Source organism: Mus pahari, chromosome 8 (genome assembly GCF_900095145.1).
Source record: "Mus pahari chromosome 8, PAHARI_EIJ_v1.1, whole genome shotgun sequence".
Classification (NCBI taxonomy): domain Eukaryota; kingdom Metazoa; phylum Chordata; class Mammalia; order Rodentia; family Muridae; genus Mus; species Mus pahari.
Window position 1 is genome coordinate 65672569 of NC_034597.1, and position 27565 is coordinate 65700133.

General features: G+C 44.3%; 1 protein-coding gene across 2 annotated transcripts in view; it reads left to right on the forward strand.

Annotated features, from left to right (window-relative positions):
- The window catches only part of Lcp1 (lymphocyte cytosolic protein 1), a 95795-nt gene that overhangs the window by 47748 nt on the left and 20482 nt on the right, over positions 1-27565 (forward strand). For both annotated transcript variants that reach the window (XM_021203192.2, XM_029541878.1), the window contains exons 3-9: positions 16418-16504; positions 17646-17809; positions 18918-19047; positions 21193-21325; positions 23208-23289; positions 24707-24872; positions 26984-27126. In XM_021203192.2, the coding sequence (XP_021058851.1) occupies positions 16441-16504; positions 17646-17809; positions 18918-19047; positions 21193-21325; positions 23208-23289; positions 24707-24872; positions 26984-27126 (882 nt within the window). In that variant the 5' untranslated portion in view covers positions 16418-16440. The remainder of the gene's footprint in view (positions 1-16417; positions 16505-17645; positions 17810-18917; positions 19048-21192; positions 21326-23207; positions 23290-24706; positions 24873-26983; positions 27127-27565) is intronic.

A 27565-nucleotide genomic window follows, 5' to 3' on the forward strand; every position in this document is an offset into this window, starting at 1 on the left:
TTAGTCTTAGGCGTTAAGAATGTCTTCAGTCGAGTGGCCTTCACATTTTTAGTGTGCTGTGACTGACGGTCAGGAATAAATTAATTTGTACACCTGAGTACATATACCTACAATTATACAGTAATTGCCAAATATAAGTGTTCTAAAGACCTTTTACAAATGGAAGAATGCTATAGCTGTGGATGGGAGAACAGAAGTTGGAAGAGACCCAGGTAGTGAGTTAAAATATGTTTTCCTCAGCTTCAGAGCCTGGGTCTATGTCAGTCCTATTTACAAGATGTACAAAGGCCATTTCTCAAATTTGGCCAGCCCCACCTCCCCCGGAAGGAAAAGCTAAGATGTTAAATTGAGGAACCAGCAAAGCCACGGCTCTGTGGTTGCAGCATTGATTCTTAGTTTAGCACAAGCTACATGGACCCCTACCTATCCCTCTCTTCACACACACACACACACACACACACACACACACACACACACACACACACACGTTAGTAACTGAACTCGCGTGGACATCAGAGGGTACATCCTCCACAGCGGAAGACTGGGGCACCAGTTCTGGTACCAGGCTAGTTACGTACATGAATTGTAGTCTCCCAGATAATTTGCTCTCATTTTTATTCTGCTTACACTTTCCAGAGGGAACTTGCCTGATGCGATAATTACCTCGTATTTAATAATCTGCCTTCTGGTTCCATATTCTTATAAAGTCATTAAAATTTATCCAAGGCATGTCTCTGAATCAGTGAGGTAGAGTACCACCTAGAATTATTTGTATGATATCTGCTTATTGCCCTAAGTGCCATTGCTCAGGCAGAATTTTGATTAGCATAAGTCATTGTCCTCTTTATTGCAAGTGAACATTCTACAATGTGGGTCCTTATAGCTCCTAGATAGCACAAGCTCACAGCAGCTGAAGTGCCTGACTGAAGTATCTGAATCCCAAATGCTCTGAAAGTCGAAACTTGTGAGTGCTGATATCGTTCTCAGGAACTTTCAGACTCTGGAATATTCCAGGTTTCAAATTTTTTTGGATAGATGTCATGCAAATATCTGTAGAACTCTGAAGTCTGAAGCACCCCTGGTCCCAAGTGTTTTGGATGAGGGGTGTGGACTCTGTATTTCTATTACTTCTATTCGCATTGTGACTGAATAACCGACAAGAGCCACTTAAGGGTGGAGCGGTCTGTTTTGAGTCACCCTTTAGAGGTTACGGTCTATCTGGGTAGGGAAGGATTGGTTACTGAAACTGCTGTAATAGTGGTTCTGGGAACATGAGGATCAATTTGTTCACATCGAGATCGAGGTAGGTTGGACCAGGGCCAAAAGCAGGTACCCCCTTCAGCTAGCCAGGCCAGAGACCCAAAGCTTGCACATTATCTGGAGACCAGCTGCTCACATTCAAACATCTCAGACTCAAATCCTAACTGTTGCCTTCACCCAAGGAAGGACAAGGGTGATAGAAATTGCTCATGGAGAACTTGAGGTCACAGGTACCGAGAGAAAGTACCTGGGGAAAAGGCAGGGTTGCAGCTCTCCAGTGATGAGCAGCCTTCATCATCTTAGAGCTAGGAATCGAGCTGGCCGTGCCATCTCCAGTGGTTTGCTAATGTCTCTTAAGTTTCCTCTTTGGAATGATGAAAGGAACCATGAAAACTTTTTGGGCGTCCCCCTGCCTTACTGACCTTCATGTAGAGATTTTCATCAAGATATCACCAGTGCTGTTTCTGTCTTCTGACCACTGAGAGTGACAGTTGGGACACTTCAGCTCTCTGTGCTTTTGGTGGCCTTGATTCTCTCTCCAATTTCATACAAATATGAAATTGTTTTTTAGAAGCTTTCCGGTATTTTTTAGTTTTAGTTTTGTTTTGTTTTTTACTTTTTTGTTTTAGTTTATTCTGAGATCCGCCTGCCTCTGCCTCCTGAGTGCTGGCATGAAAGGTGTGCACCACCACCGCACAGTTATTTTTTTAAAGTATTTGTTTACATGTTTATTCTGTGTACATGTGCACATACCATGGCACATGGAGACAGAGGACGACCTGAGATGTTGTTGCTCTCCACCATGTGGCTCTCAGGGATTGAACTCAGGTCCTCGGGTTTGGCAGCAAGGGTCTTTATCCACTGAGCCATCTCACTGGCTTATAAACCAGTATAAAATAAATCTTACTTTACAGGTTTTTAAATCAGGGCTTACAGCTCTTAGTCATGGAAGAGACAGATACGGTGTATAGAAAATTAGCAAACGGACACAGATTTGGATTCATAGTCTGGCTTTTGACCATATCAAACACTGAACAATCTCTTGACCCTCTGAGGCCAGTTTAGTTTATTTTAACTTTTTATTGATTCTTTGTGAATTTCACAGCATGCACCCCAATCCTACTCATCTCCCCGTCCTTTCATATCTACCCTCCACTCTTACACCTGTACCCCAAAGAAAACACAAAATTTTAAAAATAAAACACCCAACAAAACAAAAACAAAAACAAAAACCAGACATTTCACTATGGAAGCTACAGTGTGTCCCAGAGTGCCTCACAGTGTGCCTGTCCCTGAGTGTCCCAAGTGTACCTGTTTGTCCACACAGCTTGACTTGCATTGCAATGAGTCATTGGTCTGGTTTGAGGCCTCTGGCTTCTGCTTCACTATCCATACTGGATCCTCATTGGGACTCCTCTGGGATATCCCATTGTTGCCACGTGTCATGTAGATCCTGCATCTCTGGATCTGCAGGCCCGGCCCCTTCACTTGCTCCAGCAGCTCACAGATGGGGTGGATGCTGGGGTGATCCAACACAAAGCCCTGGATTGGGGCTTGAGTTGGTCACATGGCCAGCTCCCCTGTACCAGGGACAGATCTCCAGCACTGCCCAGCTCTGCCAAGTGCTGCAGCTGGCAAGGAGCAGAGCCAGCTCTACCAAGTGCCCAAGCCACTGAGGGGCAGCTCTTTGAAGCCCTTGGACATTGACATGGTCCAAGGTGGCAGGCCAGACCAGGGATGTCCGCATGGCCTTTGGTGGTAACACAAGACATGGGCATCAACACAGACCCCAGACATGCACAGGCCAGGACTTCACCATGGCCTCAGGTGGCAGCCCAAGCTCTCCACATCAGCCTATTCCTCCCCACCCCCACATCTCCAGTTCCACCTCCACCTCTCTTCATAGTGCTCGAACCACTTTGCTTCTCTTTCGCTCCCATCTCTCCACCACACTCTTCCATGGCATAGCGGCATGTGAGCCATGTGGTGGCAGATGGAGACCGATTTCTTTTCTGTAAATGGAAGCAGCTGCTGTCTATTTTTTGAGCTGCCCTTGGGTCCGTTGTTCACTACCATTTTCCCACGTTGCATCCCGGGGAAAGCCTACTCTGATCACACTACATCTGATCAATATCATGTCAAGCATTTGAAGTATACTTGCTATAATATTTCCCCATATATCCAGGTATAAAGTTGGTATTGTTGTCTCTTTATTTTCTAAGGCTGAGGGAGGTTTCTTAAGGGATTTATCTACAGGTCATAGCAGTAGCTCATAGAGTCCAGATTCACAGATGCCTCATCCATTTTAAGTGCATTTCTTAAGAGTGCAAACTGTGCCAATGTAAACCCCATTGGTAAGAGCTGGAGAAGCTTGCTCTAGCAAAGGACCTGGATGCAGTTCCCAACATCCACAGGGCAGCTCAAAACCCTGAACTCCAGTTCCAGGAAATCTGATGACCTCTTCCAGCCTCCTCAGGTACCAGGCACACACATGGTGCGTACACATGCATGTAGCCACACATACTTACACATGCTAAATAAAAATAAATGAATCTTACATACATGACATTGTAGTCAGGCATGTAGCGCATGTCTATCATCCCAACACTCAGAGCCTGAGGTTGGAGAATCAAGAGTAAGGGTCCACCCTGGTCTACATATTGAAACTCTATAACCTAGGTGTCACCTGATGGTAAGTCTTAAGTGTACATGTCTGGGATTGAGTATTGAATGGTTTGTTCCTTGTGACATATTTTCTATCAGTAAGAGATCCCAGCTCTGTGTTGGGTGCATCTACTGGTGTGACAGACACTCGAGAAGCAAGCAAATAAGTGCTTGAGGGTTTGTGACATGCCGTCTGACAGTTATGCAAGTATTAGGTTATGTTGTGTAGCCACTGAAATGTCCCTCTTGTGACACTTAAAACTTTGACACAAGAAACATCTCATCATAAACTGGTATTAGTGAATATTTGCTAACTGCCCGTGACTCGTCTTCCTCCCTGCCCACCCCTGCCCCGTGTGTGTGTGTGTGTGTGTGTGTGTGTGTGTGTGTGTGTGTGATTGACCTTGTTATCAGAGATTCTAAAGGAACAACTGGGAGCTTGTGTTGCCCTTGCTAATATACAACTATGGTTACTGGTCTCGACTCAAACTAGAATACAGAAAGTGCCTAGAGATTTAGGGGGTGAACAATTAGGACGAATTGCAGTGCAGGACAACAGAACTTGTACCCAACAGGAGGGGAGGGGAGCAACAGGGGCCGTTACCACAGATGCCCAAAGCTCTCTCACTTCTCAGGGCTCTCTGTGGATGTGGTTGGGCTTTTCTTAACATTACTGTGTATTTTCCAAGTCTGGCCACACTTCCTCAACTGTTAGAAGGTACTTTCCACTGTTAGCACTTCAGGCAAAGCAGAGCTCAGAGACCCTTAAAAAAAAGTTAATTGATATCAATGCTGATGGCTTCTAGTATCACCTGCCTGGTCTGCACCATCTGAGGGGCTCCTAAAACTTCAAGAAGGGAACTGGCATACAGGAGCCAAAACACAGCACGCCAAGGTGTTTGAGAGATAGGTCATGGCGTAAAACCTAGAGTGGCATTCACACAACACACAGAGTGTACACACAATCAAGTGTGACTTCGGGGTAATGACTATTGTATTTCTTACCTGTAGACATAGAAATTTACTCTGCTCCCTAAGATAAAGTTCAGACCTTTGCATCTTTTTTACTGTCTACCCTTTCCTCTCCCCGACTCTCACCCCATTTCCTTTATGTGTATCTCATGGTTCAGGGATTTCCCCCCCCCCGGGCGCCCCAAATCTTCAGGTTCTTGAATTTTAATGGATGTGTTTCCTGACAACTTGGTCAGACCCAACTAAGATTCTGGACATTCCACTTCTCTATTGAAGCTAGTCTCTGACTCACTTCTCTACTCTGGGGGGTGGGGGGGGGCATTTTCCCAACTCCAGCAGCTCTGGTTCCCTTTTCACAAAGCAGAGTTTTGTGAGAGGCAGTGCCCTAAGGAGGAGCAAGCACGTACAAGCCAAGGAAACTGTTTCTAGGTGGAAGCGCTTTGTTTACATTTTATTATCTGTACTGTGCGTGTGTGTGTGTGTGTGTGTGTGTGTGTGTGTGTGTGTGTGTGTGTGTGTTTGAGGTATAGCCTGTGTCACTGACATTTACCTTCTAGAAACAAGAGAATCTCAGTTCTGTGCTTCCCTTCTGTGGGGATCAGCATCCAACGTCCCTGACTTTAGCTACACTGAACCAGCACTAGCCATCTCTGTAGGCTTTTGTTTGCCTTTCGTTTTACAGAGCTGTTTCCATCTTGGTTGTATGGAAAACTCCATAGTGAGTCCCTAGGACTTAGCTTGATGTTGCCTTCTCTGGAAAGCCTTCCCTTTCGTTGTTTACCCCATCTCTCTTCCTCATCCCTGCCCCTCCTGCCCCCTGCCTCTTTCTCATTCCCATCTCCCCATCCTTTCTCCTCCCACTCCTTCCTCTGACCTTTCCCCTCTTCCCTGGCATAGTCCTGGACTCCCTTCTCTGAGCTCACAGCACCATGATACCATTTTAAAATGACTCCGGGTAGTGTAGACTTTCATTCAGTTGACTCTGTGTCTCTGAAAGCATCTTTGTGTTTTCAGTGTACAAGATAAAACATCTGCTTCACAAAACAACCGTGAATAACTAAAGTATGCAGGACTCCCGGTTACAGGACCTCTTTTCACCATGAGAGCCATGGGGACACAGGGAGGAAAAGCCAAACCTGGCGGTGGCCTTGCTTGTCTTTTATTTCCTTTAAAATGCTGAGGAACTGGAGAGAAGATATGGCTAGAATTTCCCCAGAGATCGCTAGACCTGAGTTTGTAGGCTCAACGTGGCCCAGGCTTTGGCCTTTTGGAGTTTCCTTTTGGGTCACCCTGATGAAGGGCAGAGAACAGATACAGGAATGTGGTAACCAGGACACTTGGAAAGTGAGGAGCCTGGCCCAGTTCACAGCTACTTGACCCTAAGCTAGTCATTTAACCTCGTCCCCTCGGTAATGCTCGTGGGACTGTGGTGAGATCTGAGCGTCATAATGTGGAGAAAGCACTCAGCAGATATTAACTGCTATCGTTATGACCCAAGGCTTTCCACTGCCTCTTAGCTACTGTTTTCTCTGACTCTTGATGACTAGGCCTATCTAGAGTCTCTGGGTTAAAGATCCCACATAAAAAAGGGGGAAGGCTGACTGACCTTCGAGAAATCTACTCATCTGTTGAATCTAAGCTTCTTAGTTTGTTTTGTGCTGCTGTGACCAAATGCCTGAGGCTGGGTAGTGTATAAGCCAGAGAGATTCACTCTTTCCGTTTTAGAGGCTGGAACATCATCCAAGGGTGAGGGCTACATTTAACGCCTCTGCTTCATCCCGTGGTAGCAGGCAGAAGGCAAGAAAACACAGGCCAGGAAGGGCGAGAGTATGCAAGCTCCATTCTACCAAAGGGAAATCCCTACCATATTGACCTTAACTAGCTGATGGGGACTCTGCACTAAATACCCCCTCATTGTCATTAGCCCTCCCTTTAACACCACTACATTCCCCATTCAGTTCCTAACACAACTTTGGAGGATACATTTGAACTGCAACACTGTGTATATTCCTCTAGGGGGCCATCTGTACCTCTCACCAGGGGAACAAATAAATTCTCCTGAATTCTATATTGAGTGGTGTCTATTTTCCTTAGCAAAGGAGCCACATCCTTGTATTCTCAGCACCTAACACAGGCCCCAGAGTGCAGCAGATATTTGGCGATGTCAGTTGAAGGGATAACTGTACACATTTGAGTTTGCTAAGGGCACACGTTTAGAATAGCTGGAGAATGGGTTTCAGAACCCAGTTAATGATATTCAAATTCCACTCATGTAGACACTCCACCACCGCATTCTATAATTCTATGCTTTTTAAATCTTCTCTACATAAGCTATTGGTTTGGGCTGCTTCTAGAGTTACAGAAACATTGCAGAGGTATTGTGAAGACTCCCCTTATGCCTGTCACTCAGGTTCCATGTTTCTTTGCTTTCTCCAAACTGATTTCTAGTTGACCTGTGAGATGATATGTGTTTCTCGTGCAACATAGGTTTTGAAATGTATCTGCACTATGTTAAATGACTGCGTTACCTCATGGTTACGCTTTGATGTAGTCAACCCTCTTAGGCCACCTTCTTCTCGTTTTCAAGAGTGTGGCAGACTGTCATCAGCTGTAGTCAGTATGGTGCACAGCAGCTTTCCTGAACTTATTCCTCCATGCAACTGTGACAGTGCATGGCCCCTGGCCACTGTAGCTTCTGGTAGCCACTGCTCTACTCTCAATTTCCATAAGAATGAATGAATATATGTATATACATACACACACCTATATGTGTATATGTATATTTATATGTGTGTATGTATATATGCATATATATATAATATTCTACATATTAGTGAGATGAAGTAGTATTTGAGTTTCTCTGGCTGTCTTCAGATTCATCTATGTTATTGCACTGACAGAAATTTTCTTCCTGTTTTTTTTAAAGGAGTATAATTCCATTGTGTTTTAATTTTACCATGTGCCTCATATAGATGATTCTTTATTGAGTCATCAGTTAATGGACATTTAAATTGTTTCTGTTTCTTCACCATATTTTCTTTGATACAGCACCTCACTATGTAGCTTCCCAGGTGCTTTTTGGGGTGTCCTGCATGGGGATGTAGATCCAATGGGTTCTTGCCCTCTTAGTAAATAACCAATAATGGGGTAGCTGAACCATGTGGCATTTCTGTTTTTAGCCCCTTCAGGAATCTCCTGGCTCATTATAAGGGTTATCTTACAACCCAGTCTGGTGTTCACTGGTTAAGGAAGTTGGCACAAACGCTGAGTAGAGCAAAGCAAATTTAAAGGTTGAAAAATAAACTCCTAAACCAACAGCTGAAAAGGACACACCATCTCCAAGGTGGGAGATTTATGAATTGACCAGCTCCTATAGTTCTGTCTAAGATTAGTCCAAGAAAGGAGGAGCTGTAATTGTATCAGAAAAGATTTAGGTTACAAGGCAGGGATATGAGACACCGGAGAGGTTATAGAGTTTCCTTATTTGGGTCTTTTTAAAGAAAATGCTAGCTGGTTCTCTTTCTGGGACATTCTGTTCACTGGCTCGCCCAGAAGCTAGGAATGAACTGGATCAGCTTCTCTTTAGCCGTGTGATGACATCCCAGAAAATAGGTCCCACGGGCCACTTTGACAGCTCTGCTGCTCCGAACTGCTCCACTGGGCAGCCGAGCAGGGACATCTGCCTGGGGTCCATGAGGAGATGCATCTTCGGGAACAGCTCTGTTTGTGACGAGAGGTAAGAACAGGGACAGTGGCTGGCCCCTGGGAGCCAGGCCCCCTCCCTCACTTGCTCACTTCTTAAGAGACACCTCTGGCGTACAGCCACTACTCTGGTGGGCAACCATACCAACCACGTTGTTCTCTGCAAGCTAGGCTCTAACCTACAGATTCACTGCTCAGCTACTGAGTGGAGTCTCGAGACGTTTAACGTGGAAGGGACTCCCCCTCTCAATTTATGGATGAAGAAATGAGGACCAGAGGACAGACTGGAGGTTAATGCTACAGAGCCGGAAGGGAGGCAGGGTCTCCACACGAGCGCCCAGACACAGCCTTCCCTCACTCCCCCTGCCTTCTACCTCAGTAGAGACTCATTTGGCAAACTTACTCATTTAGTGAATTGTGTGGACTGATTTTGATATTTGGTATTTTCACTTACTTATGTCTATATTTCTGTTCTTTGAGACAGGGTAGTCATGACTGGCCCAGAATTCTCGCCATGTAGCAAAGGCTGATCTCAAACTCAAGGAGATCTTACTGCCTCAGTATCCTTTGCGATAGGCTTGTGGGTCCATGTCACGATGTCTGTCATGCTATTTTCATTTTAGATAGGCCTCCTCTCTGCTCCTTCTTTTTTTTTTTTCTTTAATTAGAAAAGGTCTGTGTTTAACCTTTTCACTCCAGGAAATCCCACTGTGTTAACCATATGCATTACATTAATCATCACCCACGAGTTACATTCAACACTTGACATTTAAACGTGGGCTTCGTGAAGCCTTAGCCTTTGGGACTTCCATTCTGGTTCCTCTTTCTGCATCTCCCAGCAACTAGAGCAGAGCTCTGTACAGAAACAACTAGGTGGGATTTCATTCACAGATGAGTGAATGGTGTTTGATATTCAGACGATAACTGTAGATTGATCGACATCAGTTCTTTGAAGAAATGTTTTTGGCATGCTCTGAATTTTGACGGGGAGAAGCATGGTCCTTAAAATCCCTGTGCTAGAGCAGGATGAAAAGTAGCTGTGGATTCCAGAGAGGCTAATACCAGGGGTAGCACTGTAGCCTGAGCAAGAAGAGGGGTGCCAGTGTACTCTAGTACCCTCAGACTCCAGCCTGGTGTGTCAGCCTTGCTTATATAGCTTGGGATGGATATTGGTAGAGAGCAGAGGTATTGGGGATGTTCAAGGAAGGACAGGCGGGGCAGCATGGTCTCTTGAGTTGGAGATGGGGATGGGACTCATCCCTGTAGCTTCAGAAGCCCCTCAATTGAATGGCCAACTCCTAGAGGCTTTCAGAGCGTCACCATGGTGAGCAGGCTAGAGTGCTGGGACCTGCTGGCTTTCCTAGCCGTGTCTGCCTAGCTGCAGATTTGCAGTGACAGGCCTCCCTTGTCTTCTCCCCTAAGTCCTTCAGGTCAGAGGCTGGGAAGAAAGGAGTCTGCATCTTAGAACAGTCTGTGGGAAACTGGTGCATCTGCAGAAAGAAATTAAAAAAAAAAAAAAAAAAAGTCAAATTTGAGGTTTAACTTGATAGAAGGATTTGTAAGAGTCTCTCTAAGTGCCCATTAATATCGTTTGTAATTGAATTCATTTTTTAAAAGGTATGTTTGGATATTTTCCTGCTTGTATGTCTGTGCACCAATTGTGTAACTGGTGCACGTGGAGGTCAAAAGAGGGAGCTGAGTCCCTTGGAACTGGAGTTACAGACAAATGGGAGCTGTCATGTGGGTGTTGGAAATCTAAACCCAGGTTCTCTGCCATTGCAGCCAGTGCTCTTAACCACTGAAGCATTTTTACAATTCCTTTAACTGAATTGTTAAAAAAAAAAAAAAAAAAAAAAAAAAAGCAAAGTCATTTAAAAGCTGTATTTTTTAAGAGTTCATCCTTTGTCTGAAAGGTGAACATAAGGAGCTTGTATCCAGTGACTAAGAGTGAGTTGCTGTATATTCTTCGTTAGCTCTCCTAAGGGTGTTTCTGTGAAGCAGGCTCGGCAAGCAGCTTTCACCCTTTTAAACTGTAGGGATGTTCTCTTTGGCTACAGAACCGTGTCACATCTTTGCTTCATTTCTTAGTCACCTTAAGCTACTGTCAGCCCCGGTTAGCTCCCGTGTTACACAGACAGTGCGTCTCTGATCGTTCACCGTTCGTGGAGGTCTCTGGAAGCTCTGTCATCTCCCTGGTGGATGTTGAGATCCCCTGAGGTTGCTCAGATGCAACTGGGACCAAGAGTCAGAAGTTTCCAGTTTTCCTTTACCGACAGAGTCATATTGCAGAGAAAGTGGGGCACAGGCAGAAGCGTGCCTTGGTCACGTGATACTAGGTGGCAGATGCCTGGGACTCTAGCAGGTGGATAACTGGTCACTACTGTCCCTAACCTTAACACTGGTGTACCCAGAGTAGCCTGTGTCACCGCCCCAGGAAAGGCCACTTTCCCCCCTCTTTCTGCTGTTTTCACAATCAGTTCTGAAACCTGAGAAATCCCCACTCCTAAGTCCACACTCACTTAGAGGAGCCGTGTTCTGCAAACCCCTCAGCACTGTGTTCTGTAAACCCCATGTTCTGCAAACCCCTCGGCACTGTGTTCTGTAAACCCCATGTTCTGCAAAACCCTCGGCACTGCGTTCTGTGGTAAACACCTATTAAGTGGCTTCTGCATTTGGTCCTTGGGCAATTTGAGTCAAAATACTTTGGTAATAACTCATTCTCAGAATCACTGGGCACGACCCAGCTGGGGAACACCACATATCTGGAAGCCGAGACACAAACCTGGTCGTCTGTCAAGAAGGAACCGACTTTGTGGCTTTGGCAGCTGGGGAGTTACTTGAGCTAGTTTTAAAATTAAACAAACAAACAAAAAAACAGAAAAAACTAGTGATCTCTTTAGCCAACTGTCTTGTGATTCTATGGCAATTGATCTAAAAAGCCAAAGTCCCCGCGGGAAAGCAGAAGTGACCCAGATAAATGATTTGAGATTCATCCTCTTAGAGCTATGGTTTGGGTAGTGAACCATAAGGGAAGGTCCTGAGCTTACTGCTGGTTGAAATGCTTCCTGGGAGAGCACTATTAGATGGTGTGGTCATTAGAAAGAGACACGTGGGCTGGTGAGATGCCTCAGAGGGTAAAGGTGATTGGGGCTCAGCCTGACGACTGGAGTTTGATCCCTAGGTTCCCACATGGTGAAAGAAGAAAAACTTGACTCCTTCGAGTTTTCCTCTTACCCCTACTTGTTCAATGTGACACAGCCATACACTCCCCCCCCCCCACTAAATAAAATACCATTAAACATTTTACCAAAAGGTAGGGCATGGGTAGGGTCTGGGGATATAGCTCAGTGGAAGAACATGATTAATATATATACAGGCCCGAGTAGCAAAAAGAATAAATACTTTGGACCATACTCACCACAGGGTCTGTAAAGCTCAATTGAAAGTACTCACTCGTGCCCTGGAAGACACATGCCTTCTTCCTTTTGGGGCTCCAGATACCCAAGTAGGACCATTTACTACTGCCTGTATGGTGCTAGTATTGCAAAGGGACACCTTCCCCTGAGGACCTGGATAACAATAGGTGATAAGATAGCCCACTCCTTCTAACTGCAGGGATAAAAATGGGCACAGTCCCCTCAGGCAAACACATAAACTATGTAAGATCTCTAAAATTAGATGCTAAGGCAGCGATGTCCCTCTTAGACATGGCTGGTGTGCATGTTACAACATTAATCATGTCTTGCCTCACTCTGGGGAAGCGCTCTCCTTTCCACACTGCACTTGGTCTAATTAGTTGAAGGGTCTCCTCTCCGTCAAAGTCACTGAGACTCTCTCCTCTCTTCTCTGTGTTGGGAACACTAACCAGAATGGTCTTGGAGCATCTGTGCACAGACTAAGCATTTCACATGGATACATGAGTTTACCCCATGCATAAATCAGAAAACTGTAATAAACTTCGTCTGATGCTCCAGTCTCTAAAAGTGGAGTTGTATTTCTAGGTCCTGCTCAGCATGAAGGTAAAAGAAACGCAATGATCTGTGTAAGTCTGGGCCCTACACAGCCCACAGTGGCCACAGCAACTTAAGCTGTCAGCTCCAACCCTCTCACCAGCCCACTTCTGACACTGCTTAAGTACTCTTTTCTCTCTCCCCTTTTTCTTCTTCCCTCCTTCTCCCTCCCTTTTCTCTCCCCTCCCTCCCTCCCTCCCTTTCTTTCCTTCCTTCCTTCCTCCCTCCCTTCCTCCTTTCTTCCTTCCTTCCTTTCTTTCTCAAAGCTGTTAAACCAATGGAGACTTGAGGATTTTTAAACATGAAGCTATTTCCACTATTTTCATCTCCAAATTGATCTTCCCACTCTTAAACCTCTAAAAAGAATATTATTAGGTGTTATGTTACATTATATTAGACATTTGTTACTGGTTTTATTTTGTTGTTGTTTTGGTTTTTTGTTGGTTTTTTTGTTTTGTTTTGTTTTGTTTTTTTGAGACAGGGTTCCTTTCTGTGGTCCTGGAACTCACTAGTTCAGGTTGGTCTCAAATTCAGAGATTCCCCATGCCCCTGCCTCCTGAGTGCTGGGATAAAGAGGTATGCCGACATGCTTAGAGACATGTGGTATTTATACTAAAACATTTCTTCTTCATTATACCATGACCTTTAAAGTTTTTTGTTTGTTTGTTTTTTTACCCAATTTGATGGTTCTTCTATTGCTTCTATGGCTCTGTTCTTTAAAAGTTATTTATGTTTTTATTTATGTGTATGTGGGTGCCTGCGTGAGTTTATGCGCACCACGTTTGTACAGGCAAGACCAAAGGTCATCGGGGCCCCTGGAGTTGGACTTACAGGTGTTGTCGAGCTACCCGATGTGGGTGCTAGGAGTCAAATCCATCTCCTCTGCTAGGATAGTGTGTGTTCTTAACTGCTGAGCCATCTCTCCAGTTCTCTTAGCTCTGGTTTTCACACAGTGCAATCTCATTCCTATTTCTACGTAAACTTCTCGGCAGTCTCTCACAGTGTCCAATAATCGGACACTCTTGTGTGCAAACACAGGGTCAGGTTTAGATTCCATGACCCAGTTTACTTGTCTCAACCGTAGTCCTTGTGCTGTGCTTTTCCGTAACTAACCAGGTCATGCTTCACTTGGAAGAGCAGGGCCTGACCTATAGTAGGCATTCGTAAGATATGTGTGGAATATAAGAACCTGTGGACACCTATATTCCAAGTATAGGATGTATAACAAGCCTCTAGGAATTACAACAGTGTGTTAGGGAGACCCTGCTATGAATGCGCATGTGCAGTGTTGGTCTGCGCATGTGCAGTGTTGGTCTTGTAAAGGTGAGATGAGCCAACTCAGCCACAGTAACTTAGTAAAGTTACAGCAACTTTCCTATAACAGAGGCCCCCGTTGCATAACGCGCAGAGGTGCAAACTTCCTCTTCTGCAATTCCCAGACAGACTCATGATGTTGACATTCAAATTTCCCACCAGCTAAGGTATTCAAGATGCTTGCGAGCGATTGCTGATCTATGAATGAGTGCACAGAGTGAGCAGAAAGGCGTGGGGTGGAGTCTGGGCGCACAGGCGGGAGGAGGGGAGTGAAATGAGAATTGGAATGTGGCTGAGATGTGAGTCTTAGATTCTCTCAGCTTCTGCGTCCTTCTCTATAAAACGGAAATAGTCATACTAGTCATACCATCAGCTTATACTGAGAGTCATCGGGGGACAGTAAAATACTTACTACACCCCACAAATGCCCTCTCCTTAGCGCCTGGTAAGGATTTTGCTATGAACCTATGGTTCTTTTTAGCGTTAGTTTTTAGAGAGCTGGAGTTTAATTTTCAGCCACTTACTAGCAAAGTGAGAGATTTTAGGCATCCGTTGACTGCTGACACTCCTCGCTGACTGCCTCTGCTTGCTGTGCTGCATCTATGTCTATTTTTCTTTGGCTTGAAGATGCCTCTGTAACTTGGTTCAAATGAGTTTTGGAAATCTGATTGTAAGAGGAGAATGGGGAGAAGGAGAGGGAATGGAGAGAAAGTGGTGTTCAGATCACTAGTATATGTCTCTTTGGAATTTCTGTGCCCTGATCGTGTGTTGTTTGTACAATTAGCCTCCAGCATGACCTGGATCCCCCAGAGAATCCGACATACCATATCTAACGTCATACTTGTTAGATATAGAAGGCCAATGATAATAAAATAAAGTTTTAATCAATAACACAAAGGCCTCTTAAATGAGCTAAAATGCACCTATGTAGATACTTTTCAACCATGTCTCCAGTTCCCACCGATGACAGGAGCTAAGATCATGTTGGGCAACACTCTCAGGCTTGCTACTTTTATTTGCTTACTCTTGTGGCCTGGGGTATTTGTTTGTTTTCATTTCCATGCAATAATTTTATTAACAAAAGATTGGGTAACAAAAGTTTGAGCCATTGTCATTTCATGTGGCTGGAGAGTTTCACTCACATCGGCAGACATGCACCGCTCGCTCACATCGGCAGACATGCACCGCTCGCTCACATCGGCAGACATGCACCGCTCGCTCACATCGGCAGACATGCACCGCTCGCTCACATCGGCAGATAAGAGTGGATGCAGATTTCATGGGCATGTGTGATGAAGCTTGAAGTGTGGTGCAGTTTGACCCATGGGGTCTATTGCTATAACATTTGTTTTTTTGCATGAATGTCAGTCGTCACTGAGAACAAACACAGCACCACAGAATGATGTGGAAACATAAAAAAAGATAATTGGTTTAAAGCATCCTTGCCATAAATGGGAAACATTTTAAAATAGATAAGTTTATTCCAATGGTCAAAATAAAATTATGGTTAGACACATCCCACCCGCTGTTTCCCTACTCCATTTACAATCTCCCCTCAAGAAATCTGGCGAATGGAACCTCCATCCACGAAGGTAGCAAGGAGCCTTTCTGTTTCATTCACTTTCTGACCACTAGGGGGCAGCAGAGACGCGCAGGGATAGCCGGTTGCTCAGCAAATGTTTCTGAGAAAACATTTAAAATGTGTTTCAGATTTTCATATTTGAATTTTTAGAAGGTCACCTTCTTTCTTCATCCTTGACTGTGTGTGGCCAAACTTATGCACAGAACTCTTTGAATTTATAAAGTGCATCTACTGGCTTGGCTAAGCATTAATTTAAAGATAATCGTGATGGGGTTTGTAAAGATACTTATGTAGAAGTTAAAGGTTTTAATTGTACGTTTCTATATGGTAAATTACTCCAAAATATAGCAATCTTACCACCTCTTTCTCGGTTCCTTGTAATGTTGGTTTAGAGTTCAAATGGGCCAGAAGGTTCATGCTGGCCTTCTCAGCCAACTGCCAGGTGAATCCATTAGCTGAGAGTTCATGAGGGGCTGGTATTTAATTCTCCTTCACCTTAATTCTTCTCACTTCCTTATGAGAACAAGGCGGGGGGGGGGGGAGGATCGACAAATGATGAGTGCCCCAAGAATGAATATTTCAAAGTAAAAGAGGTAGGAATTTCTAGTCCCTCCACCACTTTATGATTGTCACAGAAATCCTAAGGTCAATTTAGATAAGCACTTACTAATCCTTAAGTCAATATAGATAAGCACCACGAGGCAGCATATGAGAAGCTGCCTCGAGGTGCGGGGAGGGGAGAGATTGCAGACAGCTGTCTTTGATGACCCCACGTGAGAGGCTGGGAGGCTTTGAAAGATGGCGACAAGTCATGGAGGGTGGGGGCGAACATGGCTTCCTCTAATAGACAGGCTTTGTTCTGAGCTTACAGGAATTCAGGTGCACATCGCTCACTCTGTTCTTCTTCTCTCAGGTCTGTCACCTAAAGCAGTGAAAATGGCCCGAGGATCCGTATCTGACGAAGAAATGATGGAACTCAGAGAGGCTTTTGCCAAAGTCGGTGAGTGGACCTGACCCCCCCCCCACACACACACACACACACACATCGTTGCGCCCTGGCACTGTTTGCCGCTGTACTCAACCTGTGGGTGGCGACCCCTTTGCAGGTCAAACTATGCCTTCATAGGGGTCACCTAAGACATCGAGAAATTGTAGGTGTTCCCATTACAATTCATAACAGTGTCAAAATTACAGTTATGAAGTCGAAATGAAAATAATTTTATGGCTGGGGGTCTACAACATGATGAACATGATGTATCAAAGGGTGGCAGCATTAGGGTTGAGAACCGGGGAGAGCTGGTTTCTGAACGATGCACCTGAGAGAAAACACTTCTTTCCTAATTAAAACAGCGAGCCCACTGCCTTTTCCGGTAGGCATTCCCTCTGCTCCCTTATTTACATCTTGCCTGCTTTTGTTTGATTTCCTTTATATTAATATTCTTCCACTCCTTATTGGTAAGCTCCTTGTGGTTTACTTTTTAAGTTTCTGTAAGATTTCCTAAGGATTGCAGAGGCAGGTAGGGCTCAGTCAGCAAAGTGTTGTCGCTCAAGCGTGAGTACCTGAGTTTGAACCCCAGCACCCACGTCAATGCTGGGCCTGGTTGCCTGCCTGGGGCAGCAGAGATGGGTGAGTCCCTGGGGCTCACTGGCCAGTTGGTCTAGTCAGTCGGTGAACTTCAGCTTCAGGGGGAAAGCCCTGTGTTGGAAAATAAATGGCTCCTGAGGAACAACACCCGAAGTTGTCCTGTGACCTCTGCATGTGAGTATGCCCTCACAGGCTCACACACACACACACACACACACACACACACACACACACACACACACGCAGGAAGATGCACACCCTTTCATGTACGCATGCATACATACATGCCTGCACATGTTCCTAAATATCCTCTTACTATCTCCCCTTAATTTCAAGATCTTAATTGGAATTAGAGTCTTTTACTGTGGGTGTTGGAAGTGATGTGACTGTCTAGATCCCAGAGCAATAGGCCTCCTGGCAGGCTTTTGCTTCTATCTGGGTCAGGCCCATGCCTGGTCACCTTCCTCCAGCCCCACCTGTCACCTAGTATCCATTTGCCTTTCTAAAGACTGCACCCGAGTTACCACAAAGCTTCACTCTATCCTTCGTGTCACAGATACCGATGGCAACGGATACATCAGCTGCAATGAACTGAATGACTTGTTCAAGGCCGCCTGCCTGCCTCTGCCTGGGTACCGAGTGAGAGAAATCACAGAAAACCTGATGGCCACAGGGGATCTGGACCAAGATGGGAGGATCAGCTTCGATGAGTTTATCAAGGTGAGCATGATGCTGAATTCTAGGCGATGCACTTGAAACTTGAACTCGATGTCAACAAACATCCAGAGAGGCGATCCATCCCTTCCTGGCTCGTTGGTACAGTTCTTACCTTGGTGGTTTCCTTGACTACAGCTTGGGTTTTAAAAAAAAATGCCTTAATCTAGCTGGGTGTGTGTCTAGGTTAGGGTGTTATTGCTGTAAAAAGACCCCATGACCACAGCCACTCTTACAAAGGAAAGCATTTAATTGGGGCTGGCTTAGAGTTTCAGAGGTTTAGTCCATCATCATCATGGTGGGAAGCATGGCAGCACGCAGGCAGGCATGTGTCCCGCGCTACCTTCTCGCCAGCAAGAAACAACGCGGCACACAAACAGGATCCTTCTGCAGCAAAGCTTTAATGCTCTTGAGAGGGAGAGCATAAGCTTCCAACAGGCAAAGGGCGAAGAAGAGAGAAGAGAGCGAAGAACCAAATCCCTCAGCTTATATAGAGCAAGATCGCCGCCTAGGACGTGTAACCCTCTGGTTGGTGGCCTGCTGTCACCCCAGATGACGCCACGGGAAAGGCAGGGCACAAGGGAATGGAAATCTACCCAGCACATGCGCAGCTGCCTTGTTTGTTTGTTAGAGCACAGGACATCAGCGCCATCTTGTAATGGCGAATGTGAGGGCGGCTCCCCACAGGCATGGTGCTGGAGAAGGAGCTGAGAGATCTGCATCCTGTTCTAAAGGCAGCAGAAGGAGACTGTGTGTCACACTGGGCATAGCTTGAGCACAGGAGACCTCAAAGCCCACCTCCACAGTGACACACTTTCTCCAACAAGGCCACACCTACTCCAAGGCCACACATCCTAAAAGTGCCACTCTCTATGGGCCAAGCACTCAAACACATGAATCTATGGGGGCCATGCATATTCAAACCTCCACAGTGTGGAAGTCCACCTCCATAATCCCTGCATTTGGGAATCTAAGGCAAGAGGATGTGTTTTGAGTTCAAGGCCAGTCTGGGATATATAGTAAGCACCAGGCTAGCATAAACTGTAACAAGAGTTGGTCAAAAAAAAAAAAAAAATCAAAACCAAATGAACCAAACATATTATGTTTTTAACAGGTCTTCCATGGCTTAAAAAGCACCGAGGTTGCCAAAACCTTCCGAAAAGCTATCAACAAGAAGGAAGGGATCTGCGCGATTGGTGGCACGTCCGAGCAGTCCAGCGTTGGTACCCAGCACTCTTATTCAGGTAAGCTGTGCTGATGGGCGGGAAGCAGAAGAAGCAAGTGTGAGCTGAGAGAGCTAAGGACTGGGGAAGGATACACTGAGGAGGAAGGACTCAGGCTGTCTGCAGTTGCAGAGTCAACATTTGGTATGCAAACCAAAGGGGTAAAAGCCAAGAAGCAAGCACACCCACCTGGATGGAAACCCATCTTCCCCTGTGGGAGTGGACCAGTTCCAGGCACAGGAGCTGCCTGAGCCCCAGGGGGCTTCGTGTACTGAGTGACCTCATTTGGATTTAAAATGTGCTTTAAACGCTGCCAAATCTCCTTTAAAAACTTATGGGCAAAATTAGCCTTTTTTGAGTCTTCATCTTCAATATCGTGATCATTTTTAACGCCTGCTGAGTGGTCAAAAAATATTGATTGGGGAAAGAAGTTTTATATTTATTCCAAAGGCTAACACGGAGCAGCCTTAATGGATGCTTCTGAGATCGCGAATGCTGTGGTTGCTCAACGTGTCCTAAAGTTTAGTTTTCTAAAGGATGATTCAATGTTAAAGATAAGTGTGTGAATAGGCACTGTTTGCTGTTGCTAAGACAAAGTTTAGCCTTTCTTATTAAAAATATATTATGTTTATTAATTCTTTGAGAAATTTATATGAAGTATTTTAAACATATGCACCCCTCCCCCAGCTCCCCCCACAACCATCCGTTCCTTTCTCCCATCCCTTCCAACTCTCTTTTGAGATTTCTTCTTCTTTTTCTTTCTCCCACTGTGTCTTGGGAATGGGTCATGGGAATGTGTGCGATTGTCACAATACAGAGAATGGGCTCTTCTTCTCCTCAGGCAGTGGTGGGGTTTCATGCACACCTTCCTACTTCTATACTGGGATTTTTGACTGCCTCCAGCTTGCTTAGGGCTTCCACATGCCGTCACCATCGCTGTATTCATAGGTGCAACACTTGTGTCTGGTAAACACTGTTTCCTTAATGCTGGCAACCGCCTCCAGCTTTTAGAATTTTTTCACTCCCTCTTCTGAGAACCTGAGCCTTGAGGGTAGGGGCGTGGCATGTATGTCCCGTTTAGGGCTGAGCATTCCACAGTCTCATGTTCTCTGCAGGTTGACCAGTTAGGGATCTCTGAGTTATTTGCCATTTACTGGAAGCTCCTCCTATAAGGATCGAGAGGAGCTCTGATCTACAGTTGTAGCAATATGTCATGAGAATTGGTTTCATACTATGCCCATTTAGCAGAATACTGTGTTCTCTCCTAGGGCCTGTGGCCTAACCAGCCACAGGTTCTTGGTCCCTTTAACACTACCAGGTATGGGTTCTACCTCATAAAGAAGATGTTAGACCCAATTTTTAAAAGGGTAGTTGGTTACCCCCGTAACATTTGTGCCGTTATTGCACCCATGGGCTTAGCTTATCTGGCCAGTTTTAGCTTGCGGGGCTCTGAATGTACTCCGTCTTATCTAGCCTTGTATTTTTAAGTCTAGGACTTTTCCAAGCTTTGACTGTGTGAAGGTGCATCACGAATCTGCAGAACAGCGATTCACTATGCAGCCTTTGACAGTTCAGAATTCCTCTGGGAGACACTTGTTTTCAGTGACAGACAATTTACAAAACATGGTGCTGGGGAGAAGGCAGAGAGATCTTCAGGTTTTACTAAGACCTGTAAGATCAACTCCTTGCAGCTTTGCTGGTAGGAAGGAAGACTCCATTGCACACAGGTGATTTCACTTCCTAGCTGTCCCCTTCTAACCGTAAAAAAAGCCCAGCCATATCTCAGTGATCATCCCCGACAAACAGCATCTAAATCTGCGGGCAAACCAGGCGGGATCCTGAGTTTTGTCCTGTAAACACCAAACCACATTGTATAAAGTATGTATAAACCATAAGTATATACCCACAGAAATACTTATTACTTATCATCATCCAAATATAACATGTGCATTTTTTTTTATTTTGTCCTAAATCTTTAATTGCACCTTTATAACTAGATTCAGTGTCCGGTTCTTAAAGGGCCTCTGATTTTCAAAAGCAGTAAATACAGGATGATAAGATGTTGGCCTGGCAATGTCTCTCTTGGGCATGAGAATGTGGGGCCCGTGTGGAGAATGTCTTTGGTTTTCATCCTGTGTGTAAGACATTTCAATTCTTTATCTATAGAGGAAGAAAAGTATGCCTTCGTCAACTGGATAAACAAAGCCCTGGAGAATGACCCCGACTGCCGGCACGTCATCCCCATGAACCCCAACACCGACGATCTCTTCAATGCTGTAGGCGATGGCATAGTTCTTTGGTAAATGAAGGCTCCTCCTTGATTTCCATAGAATCCCCCTGGTTCAGTTAGAAGAATGGCTCTCAACCTTCCTAATGCTGTCAACCCTTCAATACTGTTCCTCATGTTGTGGGTATAGCAGCAGCTAAGTGTATTTGCAGTAGACCACTTCTTTTGAGGCTCACACATGAGTGGAGTTGCCTTAATGGAATCCACTTGATAGGGTACAGGGAAGTAAACTAACATCAGGAGCTAATTGTAGTGAAATCCATAAAACTACTATTGTTTCAGTAGAGAGAAGAGATACAATGTAAAGATAAGCTTTGTAAAGGGAGACACAGCACTTAATCTGGGGGCTGGGGGGGTTGGCGGGGGGGGGGGGGGGGGGGGGAGGAACGAGCCACTCTGCTTCCTCTGAGTGTGACCTACCCTGATGGCAGATAGACTGGAGAAAGGAGACAGAGCCCTGGAAGTTCATTTTAAATATATATGGATGTTCACACAGAGACACACATATGCACATATGGCAATGTTATGAGAATACATGTTCAAAAGTAACTGTAAAAGATAGTTGATTGAAAACTGATTTCTCACTAAAAGGAAATCGTTACTCACATTTTCCAGTTTTCTTTTCTGATTTGCTTTCTGGTTGATGGTGAGATTGTTCAGTGGGTCAAGGCACCTTACACCAAGCCTGAGGACCTGAATTGAACCTCAGGAGGAGAGAACTGGCCCTTGCAAGTTGTCCTCTGACTTCCACACATACACAGTGACACACGCTATACACACACACACAGACACATCAATAAGTAAAATTGTTTAAATGTTTTTTGGTTTTGTTCCTTTTGTACATTTTGCCCTAGCATGTCAAACTCAGGGCCTCCTACCCACTGAGCCACATCCCAGCCTCCATTTTCCTCTTTTACAATGTTGAGACAGGGTCTCAATAAGGTGGTTGGGTTGGCCTTGAATCTCTTCTCTTGCCCAACCAGACCTTGGACTTATGATCCCCTTGCCTCAGCCTGGCTTCCTTTTGCAGATTTGTTTTCTATACTCATTTTTTTTTAAAAATAAAATAAAATAAAATAATGGAGGTTACTAAGGGAAATTTTTTATGCCCTGTTGAGGGTTAAACAAAGAATACCTTGAACAAAATTAGTTTTTCATAAACAGCAATTGCTTGCTCTAGATGTCTGATCACTGTCCTGGATATTTAAGTGAGGAAAACTCATCAAACATTGATCAAACGACTGCAGAATGGTAGGATGAGCCATTATATGTTTAGTTAAAGGTATTGATCAGGTGTCAAAAAGAAATGTAGACATTATATAAACCCAGAAAGAGCAACTGTTTCTTGCATATAGTGGGGACATGTATAAGGCTGAGAAAGTCATGGGAAATCTGTTTTAATCACCCACTCAGAATTCAATAATGTTTTAATAATGTTTAATAATTTCAATAATGTTCTCAACCTGTGGGCCATGACCTTTTGGGGGGGTCACATATCAGATATTTACATTATGATCCATAAACATAGCAAAATTATAGTTATGAAGTAGTAATGAAATGATTTTATGGTTGGGGGTCACCACAACATAAGGCACTGTACTGAAGGGTCGACAGCATTAGGAAGGTTGAGAGCCATTCTTCTAATGGAACCAGGGCACTTTTACAGCTTAGGTGAGCGAAGCAAGCAGAGCTTCCCTTCTTACCCCAGTGCATCGTGATAGCCTCATGAACACTGCTGGCGAATCTAACCACGGCGGTATAACTCTCATATACCGTGTATGACGAATGTGCTGCTGGCATGTTCAGTCAGGGTCCTGCTCGAATTTAAATCTAACCCCACGGAATTCTGTTACTCAGAGGGCTGCTTTCTTTAATTTGATTCCTTCTCTTCTAGTAAAATGATCAACCTGTCCGTGCCAGACACAATTGACGAGAGAACGATCAACAAGAAGAAGCTCACACCATTCACCATTCAGGTGGGTCTCCTCACTGCTCCCCAAGGGTGGCTCTGGCCCGGTGTGAATGATGATCATCGTAGCAGGGTCAGCTCACTCTTCCTCCCCCACACCTAGGCCTTGGCCGATGGTGTCTTACAACCAGTGTCTTATGTTTTATTGGTGTGGCAATCAAGAAAGGAGGCTGGTGTGTGTTAGTAGCTGGGTTTGTTTCGGCCACTTCAGAATCAAATTCAAATTGTAATGAGTTTTTCTTACCAGTTTGTTCTTGAGCTGGTGCCAAATGCATAGCCTTAGCTTAAAAGAGAAGCCTTTCTAGGCAAGGAAGAGGATGAAACCCAGGAAATGCTCTGGAGGCCTCCATGACACTGCTGACACAGCCCAGAGTGGAATAAATGCAACCTGCTTCTAGCCCTCCGTTTGTTGATTAGCCAAAATAGTCACTAGCAGGAAATAAGCAGCTGCATTTCTATCTTATGTTCCAATATTTTAACATTATTCTAATTCCATAGCTCAGGAACCATGTCTTAATACCTTAAATCATGAATAATACATTATCTCTTGTTTGGACACAAGCAACCCTGTGTACTTTTAAAATGGAAGTGAAACCAAGCTGGGAACAGTAATTGAACATATGGGAGTGCTCTTAATGGTATATTTACTCATAAACTTGGCTATAATAGAAAGTGTATTTATATCTACTGTTTTTTAATGGTCAGCAAGGGCCTTCTGGTGGAGTTTGTTTTGTTATTAATTTATCACACAAACAAAAAAGCTTGTCTACTTCTCTGAAACTTAACCTCTTCCTTCATGGGACCAAAAATAAGACACAGCGACTGAGAACACTCCAACTATTCCAGCTCGTCCTGGAGCCTCAGGCCTGTGTGCATATGCAGGCTTTCTAGTTATCATCATGGGGCCTCGGTAACTTGTCCTGTTAAAAACCCATCCATCTTCACTGGGGTTTGATTTATATCGGTTTTTTTTTTTTTTCTTTTTCCATGACATTAAATTTGCAAATCAAAAGGTTATTGTGTTGTTCTTTTTTATGACACTAATTTACATCAACAATTGTCTTCTTAGCCATAGGCTGTGACAGAACAATGACTTCCTCCAGCTAATGGAGGCTCTGAGTCTATCGGCTTCATCAGAGTGCAAAATAGGAGAGCTTAGGATTCATTAATCTCTCGCCAGAATGGCTCTTCCACACTGGGTACTGGTTTGATTGAGTAGCCCCCTGCATTACTCAGTACCGTGGGTTATTGGGTCTTTCCCCATTATTATTTTACTGCTTTTTTCTGAGTGTTAAGACTAGTGCAGACCTTGCCTCTGGGTCTGTGACCATTCCAGAAGGACAATGTCACTGCTGATGCTAATCAGGAGTCATTTGGCACTGGCAAAGTGAAGGAACTAAGCTTGCATACTTTCTCTCCCTCAGGAAAACTTGAACTTGGCTCTGAACTCTGCCTCGGCCATCGGGTGCCACGTGGTTAATATAGGGGCCGAGGACCTGAAGGAGGGCAAGCCTTACCTGGTCCTGGGACTTTTGTGGCAAATCATCAAGATCGGGTTGTTTGCTGACATTGAACTCAGCAGAAATGAAGGTAAGAGCAAGTGTCAGAGGCTGTGACTATGTGTCAGGGGTTGTGACGAGCAAGGCTTTCTAACGCTGTGTGTGTTGGTGGCAGGAGGAAGACAATAGGTGTTCTCCAGCTGAGAAAACCACTCAGTTATATTGAGTCCTTGGTATTAAAGTAGCAAACCCTATCCATGAAACCAGACTTTTAAGACGACAATGCAAAGGCTTTTAGAGACCACAGACTAGCAGCAATGCTTTAGAATATATAGCTCCACGTGCCTGGAACCCCAACGCCAGCAGCTGCTTCCTGGCACACATTGTCTACAGAGGCTTCACAGCAAGCAAGACGAGAGTTTTATTTTGTGAGACTAATCACATTCAGATACTTTGGCAAATGCACCAGATTGGGAAAGCTTGGTCCATATTTTATCTAGACAATCAAGGAAGCTGTCGGTTGCCTTTATATGGGGTAGGTGAGTCTAGAGACCTAGGGTTACAGTTGATCCTATTATAGCCCATGCCAATAGTTTGCCAAAAAGTGGATTTCTAAGTACGCTTAACACCCAAAGAAAAGAGAACAAAGTAACTGTAAAAGTTGATGAGACATTAATTTGTTTGATTAATTACATCACTGTGCCAGTGCGATCAGTACATAAATATACCTTAAATATATGCATTCAGATATACAGTATATATTATATGCATTAAAATTATTAAATTAATTATTAAAATACATTTAGAAAAAAAATATTAGAAAATTTCATGTAGAGCTTTGAAATTCTGAACTGAAGCCAGGCCTGCTGGCATCAACCTACAGTTTCGCTCCTTGGGAGGCTGAGGCAGGGTAATCACAACCTTAACCCCTGCCTTGACTTTTGAGTTAATTCAAGACCAACCTGAGCTACTAAATAAGACCCTGACTATATAATATATATGTGTATGTGTGTGTGTGTGTGTGTGTGTGTGTGTGTGTGCAAGGACATAGGTTCAACCCCCTAGTGCTGTGGCAAAAAAAAAAAAAAAAAACAGGGAAAATTTCTAAAGAGTATATATAAGCAATGATAGTCCAGTTGAGTGGACAGGCATATTCCTTAATAAGGACCACACAAGTCAAACATTACCTTCAGGTACAAACCTTACAACTCTGAAATCTGTAGCTAAATCATAATCTATATGCAGTTAGGCATATTTAAGTTTTAATATTAATTTCTAGACTTATGCATATCAATGTTTTGTAGATATGTATACTACATGCATGCCTGGTGCCTCTGGGGACCAGAAGACAGTGTTTGGTCCCCTGAGAGTGGAGTTACAGATGGTTGAGAATCATCATGTGGGGGCTGGGGATTCAGCCCAGGTCCTCTGAAAGAGCACCCAGCTTCTTAAATGCTGAGCCCTCTCTTCAGCCCTAGCTATCCATAGCTTTACAAATCTATGTGTTTGAGCTATAATAAACAGTGAAAATGTTGAGATATCACTTTAAAACCAAAATACTAAGCATTATATTTAAAAAGCAACCCCCCCCCAAAAATAGCAAATAGGAATCTTGAAACCCAAGAGGAAGAGTATTGATTTGCAAAATCGAATCAACTGAATCTAAACCCAATGAAGCAAAAAAAAAAAAAAATATTTATTCATCTGGGGAAACATAGAGGAATGTTGATTGCATTGTTGAGTTCCTATAATTATACAGGTAAGCATTTGGATTATAAAACACCAGTGGGAATAGAAAAGAGAACATTATCGTGATTGCAAAATCGATCTCTCAAAAGCAGATGTGTCATTGTGATATCAACTGAGGTCCAATGGACCCAGCAAAATACTTCCAGCAAGTTGCCATAGTTACCTTTATGCTGAAATGCATGTTCTTAGGCAAACACTTGAGATTCCTTGGTGCCTTATTTTTTCTAATTAAAAAAAAAAAAAAAATGGGAACAATGAGTTAGCTCACACTAGTGCATCACTTTTAGGAAGTATTAGTGAGTTGTTTATTTTATGGGAAGGACTTTAAGACATTACACCCGAAGGGACAATGCTGCTCTTTGGTCTTCTAACAAGGATCCATGTCTGGGAAGGCAAATGCTTCCCCCTAACATCCTCGTATTTATTTTGGATCAACTTTTTGTACCTCTTCAGCTCTGATTGCTCTTTTGAGAGAAGGAGAGAGCCTAGAGGATTTGATGAAGTTGTCTCCTGAAGAGCTCCTGCTGCGGTGGGCTAATTACCACCTAGAAAACGCAGGCTGCACCAAAATCACCAACTTCAGCACCGACATCAAGGTAGGAGAGCACCATTGACCGTGCCTACTGCAATGGAGGGGATTCGTGGAGGTAGTGGGGAAAGCACAGATGCTCGGCCTTGTGTCTCAGCACCCTAGGCTTGGTGGGGTCCTGATTGGAGCCACTTAAGTGTTAATGTGCAGCGCTAGGTCTGGGCCACACACATGTCCACTCAGATCCCTAGTGCAGCTTCAAAGGGGGGGGGGGAGTCTTGCTTGGAGTTTCAGTGGTAGGAAGCCGATCATGCAGAGAGCCTGATGGTGTAAGGCAAATCCTACTTTTAAGATAAAGAGGGTATATGTAGAGGCTGGAGGGATGGCTCTCATGGTTAACAGCTTGCTGTGCAATTATGGGGACCAGAGTTTAGATTCCAGCATTCACATAGTAAGCCTAGCATCCTACAAACCTTTATAACTCCATCTACAAGAGATCTACAAGA